This window comes from Athene cunicularia, assembly GCF_003259725.1.
Source record: "Athene cunicularia isolate RWA chromosome 2 unlocalized genomic scaffold, athCun1 chr2_part1, whole genome shotgun sequence".
In the NCBI taxonomy this organism is placed as follows: Eukaryota; Metazoa; Chordata; class Aves; order Strigiformes; family Strigidae; genus Athene; species Athene cunicularia.
In genome coordinates this window covers 30,290,533-30,306,751 of record NW_020799095.1, presented here as the reverse complement: position 1 = coordinate 30,306,751, position 16,219 = coordinate 30,290,533, and the positions used below count along the sequence as shown (strand labels likewise).

Here is a 16,219-nt window from a genome sequence, read left to right as displayed (position 1 = left end):
AGTTTCAGTTAAGAAGCTGAGATGGGAGCATTACTGTCAGGAGGCAGAGCTCCTGGGTAGAAAAGTGCCACGGTTCTTAATGACATTTTCAGGCAATATATTTTTGATTTTTTTTTTCATTTTTTTCAGTTTGCTTTTCCTTCTCCTACTTGATAATGATTGCCTCTGTTACATAAACAAGACTAAATTCTTGTGAAGCTTTTAAGAAATCTTCTGTAATGATGAAATAATGGTTCATCTGTTTTAGCAGAATATGTCTTTAGATGCACAATCATTATTGCAAGAATTTAAACATACTTTCCTTATTTCAGTTTTTTAAAGCACCGAACAGCATGAATACACAAATCAGGTTTCCAATATGTAATACTTCTTTATTGCTTCAGATGGGAAGAGGATAGAGAGACAGCTTCTTTCAGGTTTTCTGTAAACAGCAGGATGCCAGGCTCAAATTTCCAAATAAGGCTAAGGACATGATATGCCTGGCTTCTCTTGGGTTTCAGAACATAGCTCCCTTAGGGTGCGTGGGCATTTCCCCTTTGAAATGATTTAGATTGTTCAGTTTCAGGCAGAGCAATGTATTCTTCCCCATTGCATAATTTCTTGTCTTGTAGAAAGGTATCCTTTTTGCTTTGTTGTTTCTTCCACAAAGTGCACACATGGGAAGACTCTTATTTAGGGACTTTTCCTTTTCTGTAGCTTATCTTTCTCTGAAGGCAGTGAGGGACATGAAAGAATAATAAAATAATCAAACCGGATCTTGCAAAAGGTGTAAGGAAGAGCAACAGGACTGATCAAAGATATGGAACAGATTCCCTTGCAGAAGAACTCAGTACACTAGGATGCTTCAATCCAGACAGAGGTGACTATGCACAAATATGATCTGCAAGATCAGAAGTGGTGGGAAGGGCGTGGGTGGGGATTGACTGCTTTCTGCCTGTTCCTGCACAGGAATGCAGTATGTTCACTGCACAGGAATTAGAGCAACAAATGTAGCCTGTAGAGCCAGATTCAAAACAAGAAAAAGGAAGTGGTGGTTCATGGTGACAGGTATTAGATGTCTGGAACTTGTTGCCAAAGGAAGTAGTCAGGATTAAAAGTTTACATGGTTTTAAGAGGCAACTGGACAAATTCACAAAAGAGAAGTCCAGTGAAAATTAATAATGAACAAAAGCAGATCAGGAAGTCCCTGAACTGAAACATTTGGAAGCTGAAAGTTTTTAGGAGAGCGCATTGTATATGCATGCTCTGTGCTTACTCTTTCTTCCACGTCTGCTTAAATGCAGTGTTGATGAGAAGAGGTCTCAGCTAGATGGACTTTTGGCCTGAGCCAGGACTCCTGATACAGTGACACACATGGCATTCTCAGTAGCTGAGCACTGTATTACCATGAGTGAGGCATCTCTTGGGGAGGCAGCAAAATAGCAGCTAAAATCCACAATGTGGTTAAGGTACATCCACTAACATGACTGGCAGGAACTAACCTCTTCCAGAGGCAGTGTCTCCTCATATTGTAGAGCCATTATTACTGTGTGTAAGTCCTGGTCTGGAGACAAAATAATACCGTCCAATGCATTGCTCTTGAATGGTGACTGACACCTCTTGTATAACAGGTTTTACACAAAGTTTTCTTCTGGAACATTTCTGCTGGAGTTATACATTGCAGCAGAGGGTATTGCCTGGCTAGAAAAACAGGAAAGCTAAACCAGGTTTTGAAATGAGAAGTGAAGAAATGGAAAGATCTGGAAATCTGCTCAAGGTGACAAGGCTCAGGAGAAGAAAGCAGTGCAGTTTTCCCTGGTGAGGAAACTGAGACTGTCTATTGTAGTTAAAGGCAGGGAGCAAGAATCATTTTTTTAAAAGGTACGGTGTGCTAAATGTGTGGCATATAAAATAGCTACAGAGACAGAGATGTACAATTCCATGTTACTGGCTCAAGAGGGATAAAATATCATCTTTAACCTGAACATCTAGACCACTGGAGAAATTCTGCTATTAAATTGTTTCAGGAGGCACGTATGTTTTCTCTTAATTGCAGAGGACTGGTTTTGAATCTTTGCTGTAATAATTCACTACTGAAGATGCTAACACTCTAGGATCTACAAAAAACATAAGTAAATATAAAAATCATCTAGTATTCAAATGGATCTACATGTGTATCAGTTGTGATCATATACTGAGGGCTTCTTCAAAGGCATGTCATTATATTGTGGTTCTTTTAATTTGTCATCATTAAAGAAGCCTGTAAGTGCTGGTGAAAGAATCCTGGAAAGAGAATTCCCATGTGTTATCACATTGAGAGGGAGAGATTTACTAGCTATTTAACTGTTCCATTATTGCAAAGAGCCAATGTTAATCTAATTAAGCAACAGGAAAAAAAGGATTTATTTTTACATAAGGGGTTTTCATCAGTTAATAAATCATAGTATCTTTCACTTTGTAGGATGCTTTTGACTGAAGAGCTCAAAGTCAAAACAGTTCCTTCTTTAGCCTTATAATTTTAATCTGATGAATGGTACAAATTTTCCAAATCTAGTACTACATAGCATTAGTGTGTGGAAGGCTTTGTGTGTTTATTACTATTTTCTTCCCTTTAGTGCTACAACATTTCTTACAATTCCAAACATTTTCTTTGGGGATTTGTTAAAGATACTTAGTGTTCAGAGGTTAAGGGAACTGATAAAATGGGTCTGAGTAGTCCTTCATAATCTGAGGCCCTTAAAGAATAGTCTTGTATATGTTTAGGTGAGTTCCAGTTGAGATCTTATTGCAAACTTCCACATATATTTTATTGTGAATTTACATGATTGGATTGTCATGAACTACAATTTATCTTTCCTTCTGTAGCAGTTGGGTTCCTAAGGCATTCTCTGAGGCTCCTTGGAAGAAGACATAAATGTTCTTTGTAGAAGGCAACAGTAAAAATAGATTTTAATCAGAGAATAAAAATATGTGAAGATAAAGCTAAAGAGAATACATTTTAATATGAGATTAAAAATTAACAAACTGTTGCATTATACAGAGTTGTTAGTTGAGATAGAGAGAAATCTGTAAAAAATAAAGATCAAAAGTTGTGTTGCTAGAATTCAGATTTCCTTTTTTTTTTACATTCTAAAACTGGTAAAATCAGTATATTTCAATAGGTAGATTCCAATCTGAACTAATGACCAGATTTCCGTGAAGCAACTTTGAATTTATCCTGTTACAGAGGTAAGAATCTGGCCCCAAGAGTCTAACAAAATTAAGTACAGCAATGAAATTGACACCAGTAAAAAGTTGAAAAAAATTTTATCTACTGTAATTCCTATAACAGGGCAATATCTTGCTGTGCTGTTACACATCATGTTCCTAGTTGAAGACAGTATATTCTCACGATGTGATGTTAAATTGACAAAACTATGTTAATCCAAAATTCAAGATCGCTGAGAAGGGAACAAATTTGTTACAATAATTGTATGAGTATGTCCTTACCATTCACATTTTTTCTCTTTGCAGTTTGCTATTCCACAAGACACTCCTGAACTTGCTGCTTTTTTGTATAATTCCACAATTTCTCATTACATCAGGAGAAGGGATGTCACAGTGGCAGAACCTTATAGGAAAAACTCTGCAAAAATATTGGTGAGCTATCCAAAAACTATAAACTGGGACTATGCATACAGTATATCAAGGTGGCTGTTGGTGACTGAAGTTTACTTGCACACTTTTAAATATTTTTCTAAGTGATTTTTAACCTCTCAGTTTAAAATATTGCTCATTACATATCACCATGCCACAGGTTAGCAATTTTACTTGACAGATTTTTACATTAGAGAGAATGCATGCCAAATTCCTGGTGTCTTACTCATGGTTATTAGCAGACGAGCCTGTGGTCATGCAATAGCACACTTATCACAGGGAATTTCAGCACAGATTTAGAGAATGTGTCCCTCTCTTCCACAAATGAAATTTCAGATTCTGACTCCTGAAAGGTAGGTCTGTTCTTGTGAACTTGACTCCTAGCATTCAGGCTCTTTTGTAAAGAGTAGGTCAGACTTAAAGTTAACATTTTCATGTAAAGTAACAGTTCTGACAAATACTTTGGAGTATATTTGTGTCCCCCAGTAAGTTCTTATATACACATGGAAAGGTAAAACTTTCCTTTTACAGTACCACAAGCAAGGCAAGTGGGACAAGTCACTGCATTTTTAACATTCCAGACAATGCTGGAACAAGAGCAAAAATCTCTCTCCCAGGAAAATAGTTCTGATTAGTCAGTCTGGTACCTGAGTATTTGGGTTTGGCTGTATTTTTGGAACGTTGTGAGGTTTTTTCCCATTCCTGCATTCAATGTCTCATCTTTAGCATATTTCAGCATTGTAGGTATCAGCTTCCTTTGCTTAGAGGCTGTGTTCAGACTCAGTGACCTTGAGGTCAGTTGTGGGATTCATGCAGTCAGTGCTTTCCATTTTTATGAACCTTGGGCAGAGTTTCTTTCATGCTGTCCAGTCTCTTATTAAGCTGTTTACTGCAAGCTCATGTGTGAATTCCTCAACATTACTATGATTTAGTAGGAAGAAAAGAACCTCACAGACCTAAGTATTCTAGAGTAATAGAATAATCATGCTGCTTCTGAAAGTTAGTTTGGCAATTTTTATAACAGGAAGAAGATAGAATCTGAAAGTAATGAATACCATAATGTTATTAAGACAAAATCACAGATGAGCCCATTTTAAACAGTAATCACTGTTGATTCCTATGTAATTCTTTCATCAGCCTAATACCCTGGAAAGACTCTGATTCCACTGGGGCTGAAGAAAAAATGCCTGGGCTTTCGAAGCCATACAAGTCAATACCACAGAACAATTAATCCATTCTTCAGTAATATCTTAATTATCCATTATCCTTCTCAGTGATTAGGCTCATATGCTGCCAACATAGAAATTACTGCAGCAACTGAAAGTGGTTAATGTTCTTAAGTATGTACTGTGTCTGCATCTTAAAATATGAAGCAGAGATTTTTCAGCTGCTTGATCTAAACAGATAGTATTTAGCTGAGTACTTGGGAATACAAAATTGGCACCGTGATGAGTAGTCTTGTAGTACAGTATGCTTTTGATAAGCACAGATTAGGACAAGATTGGGTACAGTGCTTACCACTGATATGTAGCAGGACTTTTCCAGGATGAGCATAGAAAAGCACTATGTCATTTGTTCAGTTAGAAAGGTGTCCAGATTCTACGTGTCTTCAGCATTGAATACTACAGATCCAGAAAGATTAAAATTTTTTTGACACAGTGGAAGTATACATGGAAAGGGAAGGTTGCTCTGGAAAATGACTGATTGGCCAAAGGTAATTATTTGTTAAAATTTGGTTTTATTTTTCAGAAATTTTGTTATTTTCATTTTCAACAGAGAATTTTCACAGAGAGAAAAATATTCGGAGAACCTTTTATTCTATTTATACTGTTTATTAAACATTTAGTTTCTCTCCCATTAGTTACAGTGTTACAGTGTTCTGAAAATCAATACATGCTAAATGCATTACTAAGAAAAATAGAAATATGTGTTCAGGTCCTAAAATGTCAGCCAAAAGTAGAATTTTGCATACTAACGATTTATTTTGTTAATATGTGTTTTTGGCCAATATGATTAATGAAAACAGCTTTCCTCCTTCCTGCAAGATAAATAAATCTAGTTGGAGAATGTTTAAATATGAAAAGCCAAATAAACAGATACTTTGAAATATTCATTTCAAAAAAAGGTTTACAGTTGCAAGTTCCAGGGTTTACAGTTTCATTTTCAGGCAGATTTAGAAAACAGTTATTAAGCATACAGCTTCTACTTGTGATAAGACAGAGATTTATGGGGAAAGCTGTCTATAAAGATACAGATTCCTTAGAGATGTTTTCAGATCTGTTACATACATCATCATCTCATTTTCTGAAATATGGGCTTTAGTATTGCAGCCATTCTTACTCTCCTGAAGGATGAGACTTGTGAAAATTTAGCTTTGCTTTTGAGGTCACAGGACCTTCTGTCATGAGTGTCAGTAAAGCATCTGCAAGGGAAGGATTCTCTGCTTTTTTACAAAAATATCAATCAGTTAAAACTTCAGCCTTCCTCCTGAATCAAACCAAAACTTTTCCGTTAAAAACCATTTTTATATATATATAAACCTATACATTTTTTTACACATGCTTTTTAAAATCAATTTTCTGTAAGATGTTTCTTCCTTTCTACACCCCCAAAAACCCCATAATTTCTGTGGTTGCCCCATAACACTCTGCTCATTCCCTTCAGTGGCTTCTAGTCAGCTTTTAGCCTCTCCTGTGGCATTCTTCTGTCAGACTTTATTAATAGAGTATATAGTTCTGAGTTGCATTGCTTGGCTTTTGTCTTCAGCCCTGTGTATGAGCCAGAATCACTGCTCATCAGGAATGTTTCATGGACAACAAATTCCAAGTAGAGCAACTAATGAATCTCAGCAAATGTTCTGACTGCTGTAGTGTAAACATCAGTAGGAAAACCTACAGAGTCAGAAGAGGGAAAAGATTTAGGGACATAAATAAAGACTTCAGGCATAGAAAACAGGAAAAAAAAGTGTTGAAATCACAAAACAACTGATAGATGAAGACAAAGCACATGCTTCAAAGGTCTGATAAGTACTGGGACATTTTAAGAGTTCTCCAGAGTAGATATTGTTGAAAATTATTACTTTTATTTTCATTACTGCAGATAGGTGGTTGTATTCATTGGTGGTGCAAAAAGAATCTCTCCCTTGGTTTATAGTTCTTACAGACTCATGGGGTATCTCACATATATTAGATGAAATTACTGATTTCAGACTATTTAACTCTTTAAAGGAAAGTTGGTTTGTTTTATTAATTTATAGCATTTAAAAATTACTACATACATTTTTAAAGCATAGGTATGACTTCCCTTTATTTTATACACAGAACTGTACAAATGTGAAGTGTATCCTAATTTCCTGCACTGTGGGACAACTGGAAAGAGGGAAGAGTGCAGCATTAAAAATCAGGTCCCGGCTATGGGCCCAAACATTCCTGGAGGTAATGCACATAAAAATCTCTTTCTATACACAAAGAGCCCTGTATCTTTTACTTGACCAGATATTTAAGAATACAAATGATGGAATTAAATGGGCGAAATGCAAATACTTTTTGTTACCACTTCCTTTGAAGATAATATCATACTGGTTCCTGTTCAAGTTGCATGCATGCTGCTTATTTTTCTTTTTCTTACTATCAGTCCCTCTCAAATTCATGTCCTGAATGTTGCCTGAAAATTTCAAGCTTATTTTTAAACACCTTTCCTGCTTTTGTTACTGCTTTCCTGGCCCAGATCAATAATCTTATAGGTCTCCATGATGTGCTCTGCATTCATCACGTCTTTCCTTGGAGCCAAACAGTATGTGGTGTTCACTGTGTCCAGCTTAAAAAATTCGTTGTTATTCACTCTCTGTTGATCTAGGGAAGAGTAATATGTAGCAAGCTCTTATGCCATACAACACTCATGTAGTGACAGTCTGTGTCTTACCACTAAAAAGAAGGGACAAGTGCAGACCATAGAAAAAGTTAACTTCTCTGTGCAAATTCTTGCATTTCCAGCTTCATCTGATCTCAGAATTGTATTTACACGGCATAAGGCAGAAGAATTGCACTGTGAACTGTTACCTCACAGCTGGCTATGTGCCTGTAGTACTATGTGGTTGTCATATCTTTAACACTGGGCAGTACATTGATAAATTTGTAATTCAGTTTGCTGTTGCTAGTAAATACCTGGAGATCCTAACTTGATCAAACTGCATGATTATCAGCTTCCTTCTTCAAGGTATTTAGAATTCCCCAGTCTTTCTACCTGGAATGAAAGAACCTTCCTGTCTTTCCCATAGCTGTAGAAGAATGATTTGCCCCCACAGTACCTCTTATCCTAGCAAAACAAGAATTGAGGCTCTTCAGCTTACAACAGGAGCTTTAAATTAAGCTACTCACACCTCTTAAGTTAATTTCTGCCTTTTCTCAAATGTGAAAGTAGATAAAAGAAATTCTTCCTTGCTTAACTTGTTTTCCTGGAGAAACAAGAGAGCAGATGGGACAGTATTTACAAAAAGTTGAAGGCCAGCTCATGAGCTAATCATCGTAGCTTCAACTCCACAATGGGTGCATACCTTGGGGGTCAGAGGTCTCTTAGTGTACAGGGCTATGGCAGTGGTTACCAAAAGACTGGCTTGAAAGGTTTTTCTACCGTCTGTCAGGATTTAAGGTCCCATTCTGTGTTTCTTCTGCAACAGCTGTTGTCACTATTATGACTGAAGAGGGCATAGAACTATCATCTGGCCTTGCTTGAGAGAGAGTGATTTCTGTCTAGCTCAGTAACAAAGGACATCCTTTCAGATACTAGGTGAATTAATTCCTCACTTGTCAGTACATTTTCTTTCTATTAGCAATCAATCCCAGGAAACTTTCATATCCTTTCTTCAGTTCCCTTAACACAAATACAATATTTAGCAAATGTGTTTGAAAGACTACGCTGAATCTACTTCATTTAGGTTTGCTCAGTGAGTCATCTGCTGGTGGAAAAAAAGGGCAGGCTCTGGTTCAAATTTAAGCCCAAAAGCTTGACAGTTTAGATGTCTCTTTGTCCTTCCAAATCTGAGTAACTGGGGTGCACATCTGGTGTAAGCTTTTGCAAAGGTCTTACAAATTTTTGCATAGAAAATGTCAGTATGTAAGCATCTCTGCACTCATAGGAAAAACATACTGGAAAAGATGACGGAAATTTATTCCCGTTTTTTTCTAATTCCAGTAAGAGACTGTGATGTTCTCCCACTGGTTAGTCTCTGTTAAATTCAGTTAAGAACAGTTCACTGTTCCTAACACATAGAGACAGGCAGAGAGGCAGAGATATTACTCTTGGCTGGAACAATCTGTGATAATTTTGACCACTGCAGTGTGCAAGAAATATCACAGTGAACCTTCCCTGTCTTCTTCACCAAGCAAAAGATAAAGCTTAGCTCCCTTAGCTAGCTACCTTACTGGGAACTGGACCTGACATATTCCAGATCCAGTCAAGTCTTTCTGTTCATCATTCTGCTGGTGAAGTTTAATTAATTAACTCTGTATCGGCCAAAAACCAAGGATTTATGAAAAAAACGAAGACATAAATGAAACCCCTTGCACAGATCCTTAGATGCCAATTTTCTAGGCTATTTACAGCTATTTTAGTGGGAATTAGCCTCATAAAAGTTTTTCTAAGTCCAGCTTAGTATGTAACAAGAAGTAACTGTAAGAGATTAAAGCTAAACAAATTTAATGAGAAACAAGTGTTTTTCAGAGTTTTTGGTTATGACAAAGGGTGTGTAACAGTTGGAACAAACTAGCTACAGAAGACATGAAATATCCTTTTCCTGGTGATGCTTAATAAAAACAGAATCTTTTTCCGTAAGCTTAGTTGGCCTGATTTAGGTTCAGAACAAGGATATCTGCATGAAATTCAGTGCAATGTTTAATGCAGGAGCAGTGGGACTCATCTTACCTAATTTTAGTCATCTGAAAGATGCCAAAGCTGGTTGCCTAACTTGTAGCCAGTGATGAGACAGAGAGGTATCTTCAGAGCTGATCTGAAAAACCTTCTCTGCCCTCCTTCTGTTCTGGATGGTGGAGAAGGGTTAAAGATGTGCCTTGGGATATGAGTATGTAGACACACACACACACACCAGGCAATGCCAGTGCTGCAGTCCCTTCAGCTCCTCCTTGCTCCTTAATAAATCCATCTTGCAATGCCTGCGCCTCCTTTCATTCAGTGAGCTCAAAGCAGAGGTGGAACCTTACACCAGCCTGTTGGCAAGGGCAATGAAGAGCCATCCCTGGGTGCAGAGACCTCATGGCAAACACTCCTACAAGTATATGTTTTGCTTAATCCACTGTCCTTTTATACCGTTGCTATCAAACAAGCCTTTTTATGGGCTGTGATTTTACCTGATATCTGCATCCTTAGGAAACATTTCTGTTTCCTTTGAATAATAACTTGAAAGCCTTATAAAGTCTCAGAAAACTCCACATAAATCGACAAGATTTTTTTCGAAATAGAAAAAGGTAATCCCCAGAGAACTGTTGCATCCTCCTATTTATATCTAAGAAGCTGCTAGAGTAACACGACCCCTGCTTCACATGCAAATTTAGATATTGAGAAGAGAGAGAGAGCAAATAGTGTGATGGAATCTGGTTGCCTTCCTCCCACTCACCTCAAAACAGTTCCCTTTTTCACAGCCCCGTTTAACAGTTATACAGCCATCACCCTAAAAGACTGTAGAGCATAATTAGTTTCCTAAAAAGGGCATAATCTGCTTTTAGTAAGCCTGTAAACTTCTAGTTCCTAAGGTTATTCCAGAAGTAAACTAAAGTATACCTAAAAAACAACTGCTGTTAGCTAGGCTGAAATTTGCAGATTTGAATTGAGGATTAAAATACAGTCAAAATAATCAGGATATGCTGATACTGCACCAGGAGGGACTGTTCAAGGGCCAGACTCAACCCCACAGTCATGATTTTGTAAAGAAACTTAGAGGAAAAGTTGCTGTCTCTACAGCAACATCCCAAACTTTTGCACATGCAGTTAATGTACAAAACCTTCATATGCCAAAGAAAGCAGGATAATAGTGATATACAACATTCCTCAACTGTGTTATAATCTAACTGGACATGGTGATCTGCAGAAAAAAATTGCTTGTGCTCATTAAAGCTGAGAACACACTGTCATTATGTATTTTCTTCTCATAGATATGCTAATGCAAACCTGAGAGGAATTTGAAAGTGATTGATTAATGCTAGCATGAAGTAACTCATGTATCTTATTGAAGTTATATGCATCAGCCTGTACATTTTTGTTGCCACAAACGATCAGTCATGTATTGAGTGACTCCTTTGGCTTCCACTTAGTTTAACTGACAACAGCTGACCCCTTTGCCTCTTGACAATTGTAATCTGTCACCTTAAAACCCAGACTCTCGTAACAAATAACATTTAAGTAACATGCAATAATTAGACATGTTTCAGTAAATAAAGCACTCCAAATTTCCCAGTGAGCCAAGAAAGATAGAGACAGACATTGGGCAAAGAAGAATCACAGACATTTTTGGATTAACTTCAAAGCCTGCCTGCCAATATGAACCCTCTAGTAAAGCTGACTTTCTGATTCAAACTTGCTGATCAAGCAAATAATAGCCTGAATCATGCAAAAGAGAAACAACGTTACATGGTTATGTTACGTTGTGTTCTGTTAGGACTCTATTATGTCTCCATTTGTCTAATCGTCGTATTTCTGAGTCACCAGAGGGAGATCCAAGCGGATCTTGCCCAGTGTTCTTTGAACTCTTTTAATTGAACTTTTTAATATAAGACTCAAGAGTTGGCTGGTAAAACATCTGTTTTGAAAATGTGTTTCTAAATTATGAGTCTGTACCATCTGTCTAATTTGTGACATCCTTCCAGACTCCAAGCTCTTCGGACACTTACAGCACCATGGAAAGTGAAACTCAGCTCATTCTTGACTGTTATTTCAGCCTGTATTGAAAGTTCCTCATAATAATAAAAATCTCCTTCTGGGAGAGCTTGGGGAGGCTGTAATGTAAAAAAGCCACAGAGGGTGTGTGAGGTTCCCAAGAGGTTTGACGTTTATTTTATTTTCTTTTAATGTTATTGAATACAATTGTATTATTTCCCTCTTGACTTTTAGACAGATCTAGATATTTGAATTTGGCACCCCTGACTGTATGAACTTTAATAGCTAGAAGGGAGAAAAATCTAGTTTTAATCAGAGAAAGCTGAAAAGCAAGAGATACATGGCAGCCACACTGTAATTGGGTGCTCCCTTAGTATACAAAGCCATTTTTTGGCTGTTCTGTTAAATACTTGTTATTTCAGGGTTTCTGAACATTCATTGATCCTGTTTCCTTTTAGATGCCTAAAAGTGGAAATATATGCCTGATGTAATAAAAGTGCTGCAACACCTACATCTTAAGTGCCTGGCCCCAGACTGGTATCCAAAACTTGAAACTAAATACCTAGGCTCCCTTTACCACATATGGAGACAATGAGGTACCTCAGACAAGTTAACTTGCACTAACTGTCAGGGTGGTGCATGAGGGCTATCCTTTATGAGGAGGATAGGCACTCAAATCAGGATTAAGTGGGAATATTTCCACCCTCAGAAGGCAGAATCCAAAAATGCCTCAGAAGTACCTATAGTATTAGTTGACAGACTTAAAGAGGACTTTGTTTGTTCCATATTCAGTGGCAGAAGCTAGGGATCAGAGAATTCATGACTGAAGATGTGAATTAAATTTCCTCCTCATCTTGAAAAACCCCACATCCCTGCTTTATAGAATGATGGTGTTCCCTTCTGCTGAAGCTGAACCTCTACAAGGACATTAAAAAAAATTGAGAGGTCTGGAAGGGTATAGAAAATGCAAAAGAGCCTGTTGTTTTAAAAATACTTTCAAAATAACCCTGTTATTTTGGTCCTCTCATCCTCCTTTGCCTTCATTGCCTGGCACCTGGAGCTGTCATCACTATTAGAGTGCATGCTCTAATTTCATGTCCTTGATGAGAAATTTTGTTGAGAATGTCCATATTCTATTACTGGTGAACTAAGAGACTCTTTTTAGTATGGTAGAAATTCTCTAGGCCAGGTAATGCTTTTGGGACAAGGATTCAGTTTAGCTGCACAAAATCCATTGGAAGCAGAATGGAGATAACCAGTGCAGTGGGGCCACACAGACTGTTCTCTGTGCAGCACATGTGTTTGGAGAGGCTTGGAAGTCAGAGCAGAGGTGAAATGGTGGAGGTGGTCCAAGACAGGTGAGACATCTAGCTCTTGTATAGGTACTCCTGTATTCAATCACTTTTCTCCCTCTCCTCTTTACTATGGGAGCAGTTATGACCCCAAGGAAGAATAGTTTCTACCCTCAGCATCCCTCAGTACAGAACCTCTTTGTGTGTCCAGTGGAAAACATCTCAGCCAGGGGAAGCTTGCTTAGTGTTTTCAAAGCAAAGGAGGAAGTCATCAGATAAATTTGCCTTTACGTCAAACAACTGTTGTTATTGAAAAAACAAAATAAGTAAAAAAGAAAACTGTGTGTGTGCCAAAAATACTGTATTATACTGAATTTGATTGTTTATGTGGAATCAAGGCTAGAAAGAAAGAGCTCTTGGCACTGAGCTGAACTAGCTGGAGATTTTCTTGGGTTTGGGCTAGTTTTGTTTTCATTCATTGTTATTTAAGATAATATCAAAATGTTAACAAGACCAGGACATGAGACTTGCTAGATGTGCTAAAATATAGGTAACATTAGGTGTATGAAGAAATAAACATCTTAAATTGATAACCATTAAAATCTGTATATGTGTTGTGAAATCACAACAAAATATCTGCCTCTATCATAATTTAAAATAGGCTGTTTAAATGAATGTAAAATATATAATATGTGAAGTGTAAGAAGTTAATAGCAGAGATAAGGATGTGTTGATTTTCAGATAAGTTGTATTGTCTTTGGTCACAGATACGTTTGGGTGGACGTACCCTCTTGTTAGAAATAGCACAAGTATTTTTTGACCATGCACAGAGTCATACATACATTTTTTAACAAATTAATACAAGAACAAATAGTTGTATGACCTCTACTCTCAGCATTTATGTAAGCTACTCTATTTATTGGCAGCAGTTGAGGGTTTTGGAGGTATGGGTCAAAGAAAGCAAGCTAATGAATTCCCAAAGCATATATTTAAAAGGTAACACCATATTGCTTACCCTCTTTTCTCTAAAATGTGCCAGACTCCAGCAGACAAAGGGAAACAAGTTTTAATCAAGCAGGGCCAATATTGTTATAACATCACTGAACTCCATATGTAACAGATGAGTTCTCAGGGGGAAATTCCACCACAGCTTGCAATAGACAAAGTATGTGCCCTTCAGTTAGGGTGACTTCCCTGGGTTGCATCTAACGAAAAAAAAAAAGTATTTAAGAGAAGTTGAATGGTGCTCCATAGAGACAATGGAACAGTCATTCTGGGGAGTCTCTCCACTAGTTATACTCTTCAAACCTGCAGAACAATGACCTGTCAGACTTCTTTAAGCTGCTAAAAGTTTTGTTCCTCTTACCCTCAGTCTAGCTCCCTGCATTTTAGTCTGCTCTCTGACTAGGATGCCTCCATATGCTTTAGAGGTGCTTTGGGGAGACTTCAGGTCTTTGCTTGAACTTCCTGCAGAAACCACCATCATTCCACCGGAGCTGAAGTACTCTCCTTCAAATTGTCCAAGACTTTCCAGCACTTCCCATATTATTTCTGTTTGTCTCAATTGTACTTAGGGAAACACTGCACTGAATATTTACTGATAACACTTTCCTTCATTTCTGGATGCATCTGTATCTCGCAATTGTTAAAGAAAACAAAGGCTTCAGTTCAAAAATCTATTTGTAAAACTAAAGTGTGTAGAGAGAGAAGCCTTCATAAAAACACCAGCAGGGATCTACCACCCAAGCAACCCAGAGGATGTCCATGTTTTGCCTACTTACCAGAATACTGGCTAACTACTGTCTCAGTGATGCACACAAGAGCAGGCTTTGCTTGTTCTAACAGAAGGGGAAACTCAGAAGGCCATTGTAGCTAGGGCTGGGCTTCCTACTGTTGGTCATTAGGCCCTGTCATTCACAAATACAGAATTCCTTCTTCTGAGCCATAATGAAGTCTTCAGCTTGAATTGCAAACTACAGGTCCTGCTGCTTCCAGTAAACACTGAATATTTAACCATATGCTATTTTAAAAATGGTATGGTAAAGAAATGCGGTTTCTCACAAATGACTTGAGAATTATAAACAAGGCTGTAGGAGAGACAGTTGCCTGTATCTCCAAGGTATCGGTACAAGTAAAAATCCTATTTGCAACTGATGCTGACCACAGTCATTGTTTTAAAGCCCTTTGCCACAAACACATAGTTCTGTGAATGCAGGAAGAGATGCTCTAGTCTTTTATATTCTCCATTCCTGTAAAGCAATGGAGATATGCACCATTTCTAGGAGCCTAATGAAGGGTTGAGGAGAGTTGATCCCTGTGGGCACAACCCAAGGTTATTAACCCCAGACAAGCATTTAAACTACAAGAAGTACCTTCCTCTGATGTTCTTATTGCTGATATAAACTGAAAATGAAATAAGCCATGTATAGTAGGTGAAAGGATTTATTTTTCCACAAGTGCTGTGTTTCCTTTATATGATGTTTCAGGAGAGTTAATGCCTTTACTATACCTTAGCCAATCAGGCTGTATGTTTTATGTCTACTTCTTTCAGAATATAACATATCCTGCTCCTTCCCTTACAGAATACTTTTATAAATCATATAAATCATATCCAGAATCCTGCTTAATATGAATTGCTTAGAATAGAATACATAAAGTTTTTTTCTGAATGCAGGTCATTGCACGACTACAGGAACATGCTGGGATTTTGTGTGAGAAGTCTAGTGCTGTAGAATAAAAGACAAAGAATGGCTTGAGTCTGAAAATGGAAAATAATTAGTGTGATAAGGAAAAATTATTTTTGTGAAGATTGTCTCATAGATGTTCAGCACCATGTAAAATCTATAAAAATTACTTATTTGGCAAGTCCAATATTGTATCAGTCTAATTTTTCATTTCAAACACTGTTGATAGAAAAGGTAGTTCCCTTTCATTAGATGCCACCTATGTTAAGGATCTGATTTGACTATCCCTATGTAGTCATTTGAGGTAGTTTACTTCATATTGCTCATTCCTAATATGAGCCCCAAGGAGAGGTTAAATGTTTTGATAATAAACATTCAGCTGCTCTCAATATTTTAAAAGAACAAAATTATGGCATAGCCAAATGAGTTCCAGAAGGCAATAAATTTGCTGGCTTCATATCACCAGTAAACACATATTTGAAGTGAAAACTAGGGTTTTTTAAATAAGACAGAATGGATAAGGCAAATACCAGAACTACAACTCTGGACCTCAGGAGAGCACAGCCTGCAGCCTTTTCAGGGATCAGCTTGGAAGAACTCCATGGGAGATGATCCTGGAGAATTAGTGATTCTGCAGGATCACCTCCTTTAAGCTCAAGAACTGTCCATCCTGACATGCAGGAAATCCACAAAAGGTGGCAGAAGGCCTGCATGGATGAACAGGAGCTCCTGATAAAACGCAAC

The 16,219-nt window shown here is 37.6% G+C and overlaps 1 protein-coding gene across 2 annotated transcripts in view; it reads left to right on the top strand.

Moving 5' to 3' along the window:
• Positions 1–16,219, top strand: part of ITGA8 (integrin subunit alpha 8) — a 101,117-nt gene that overhangs the window by 66,925 nt on the left and 17,973 nt on the right. For both annotated transcript variants that reach the window (XM_026842925.1, XM_026842926.1), the window contains 2 exons: positions 3,493–3,618; positions 6,936–7,049. In XM_026842925.1, the coding sequence (XP_026698726.1) occupies positions 3,493–3,618; positions 6,936–7,049 (240 nt within the window). The remainder of the gene's footprint in view (positions 1–3,492; positions 3,619–6,935; positions 7,050–16,219) is intronic.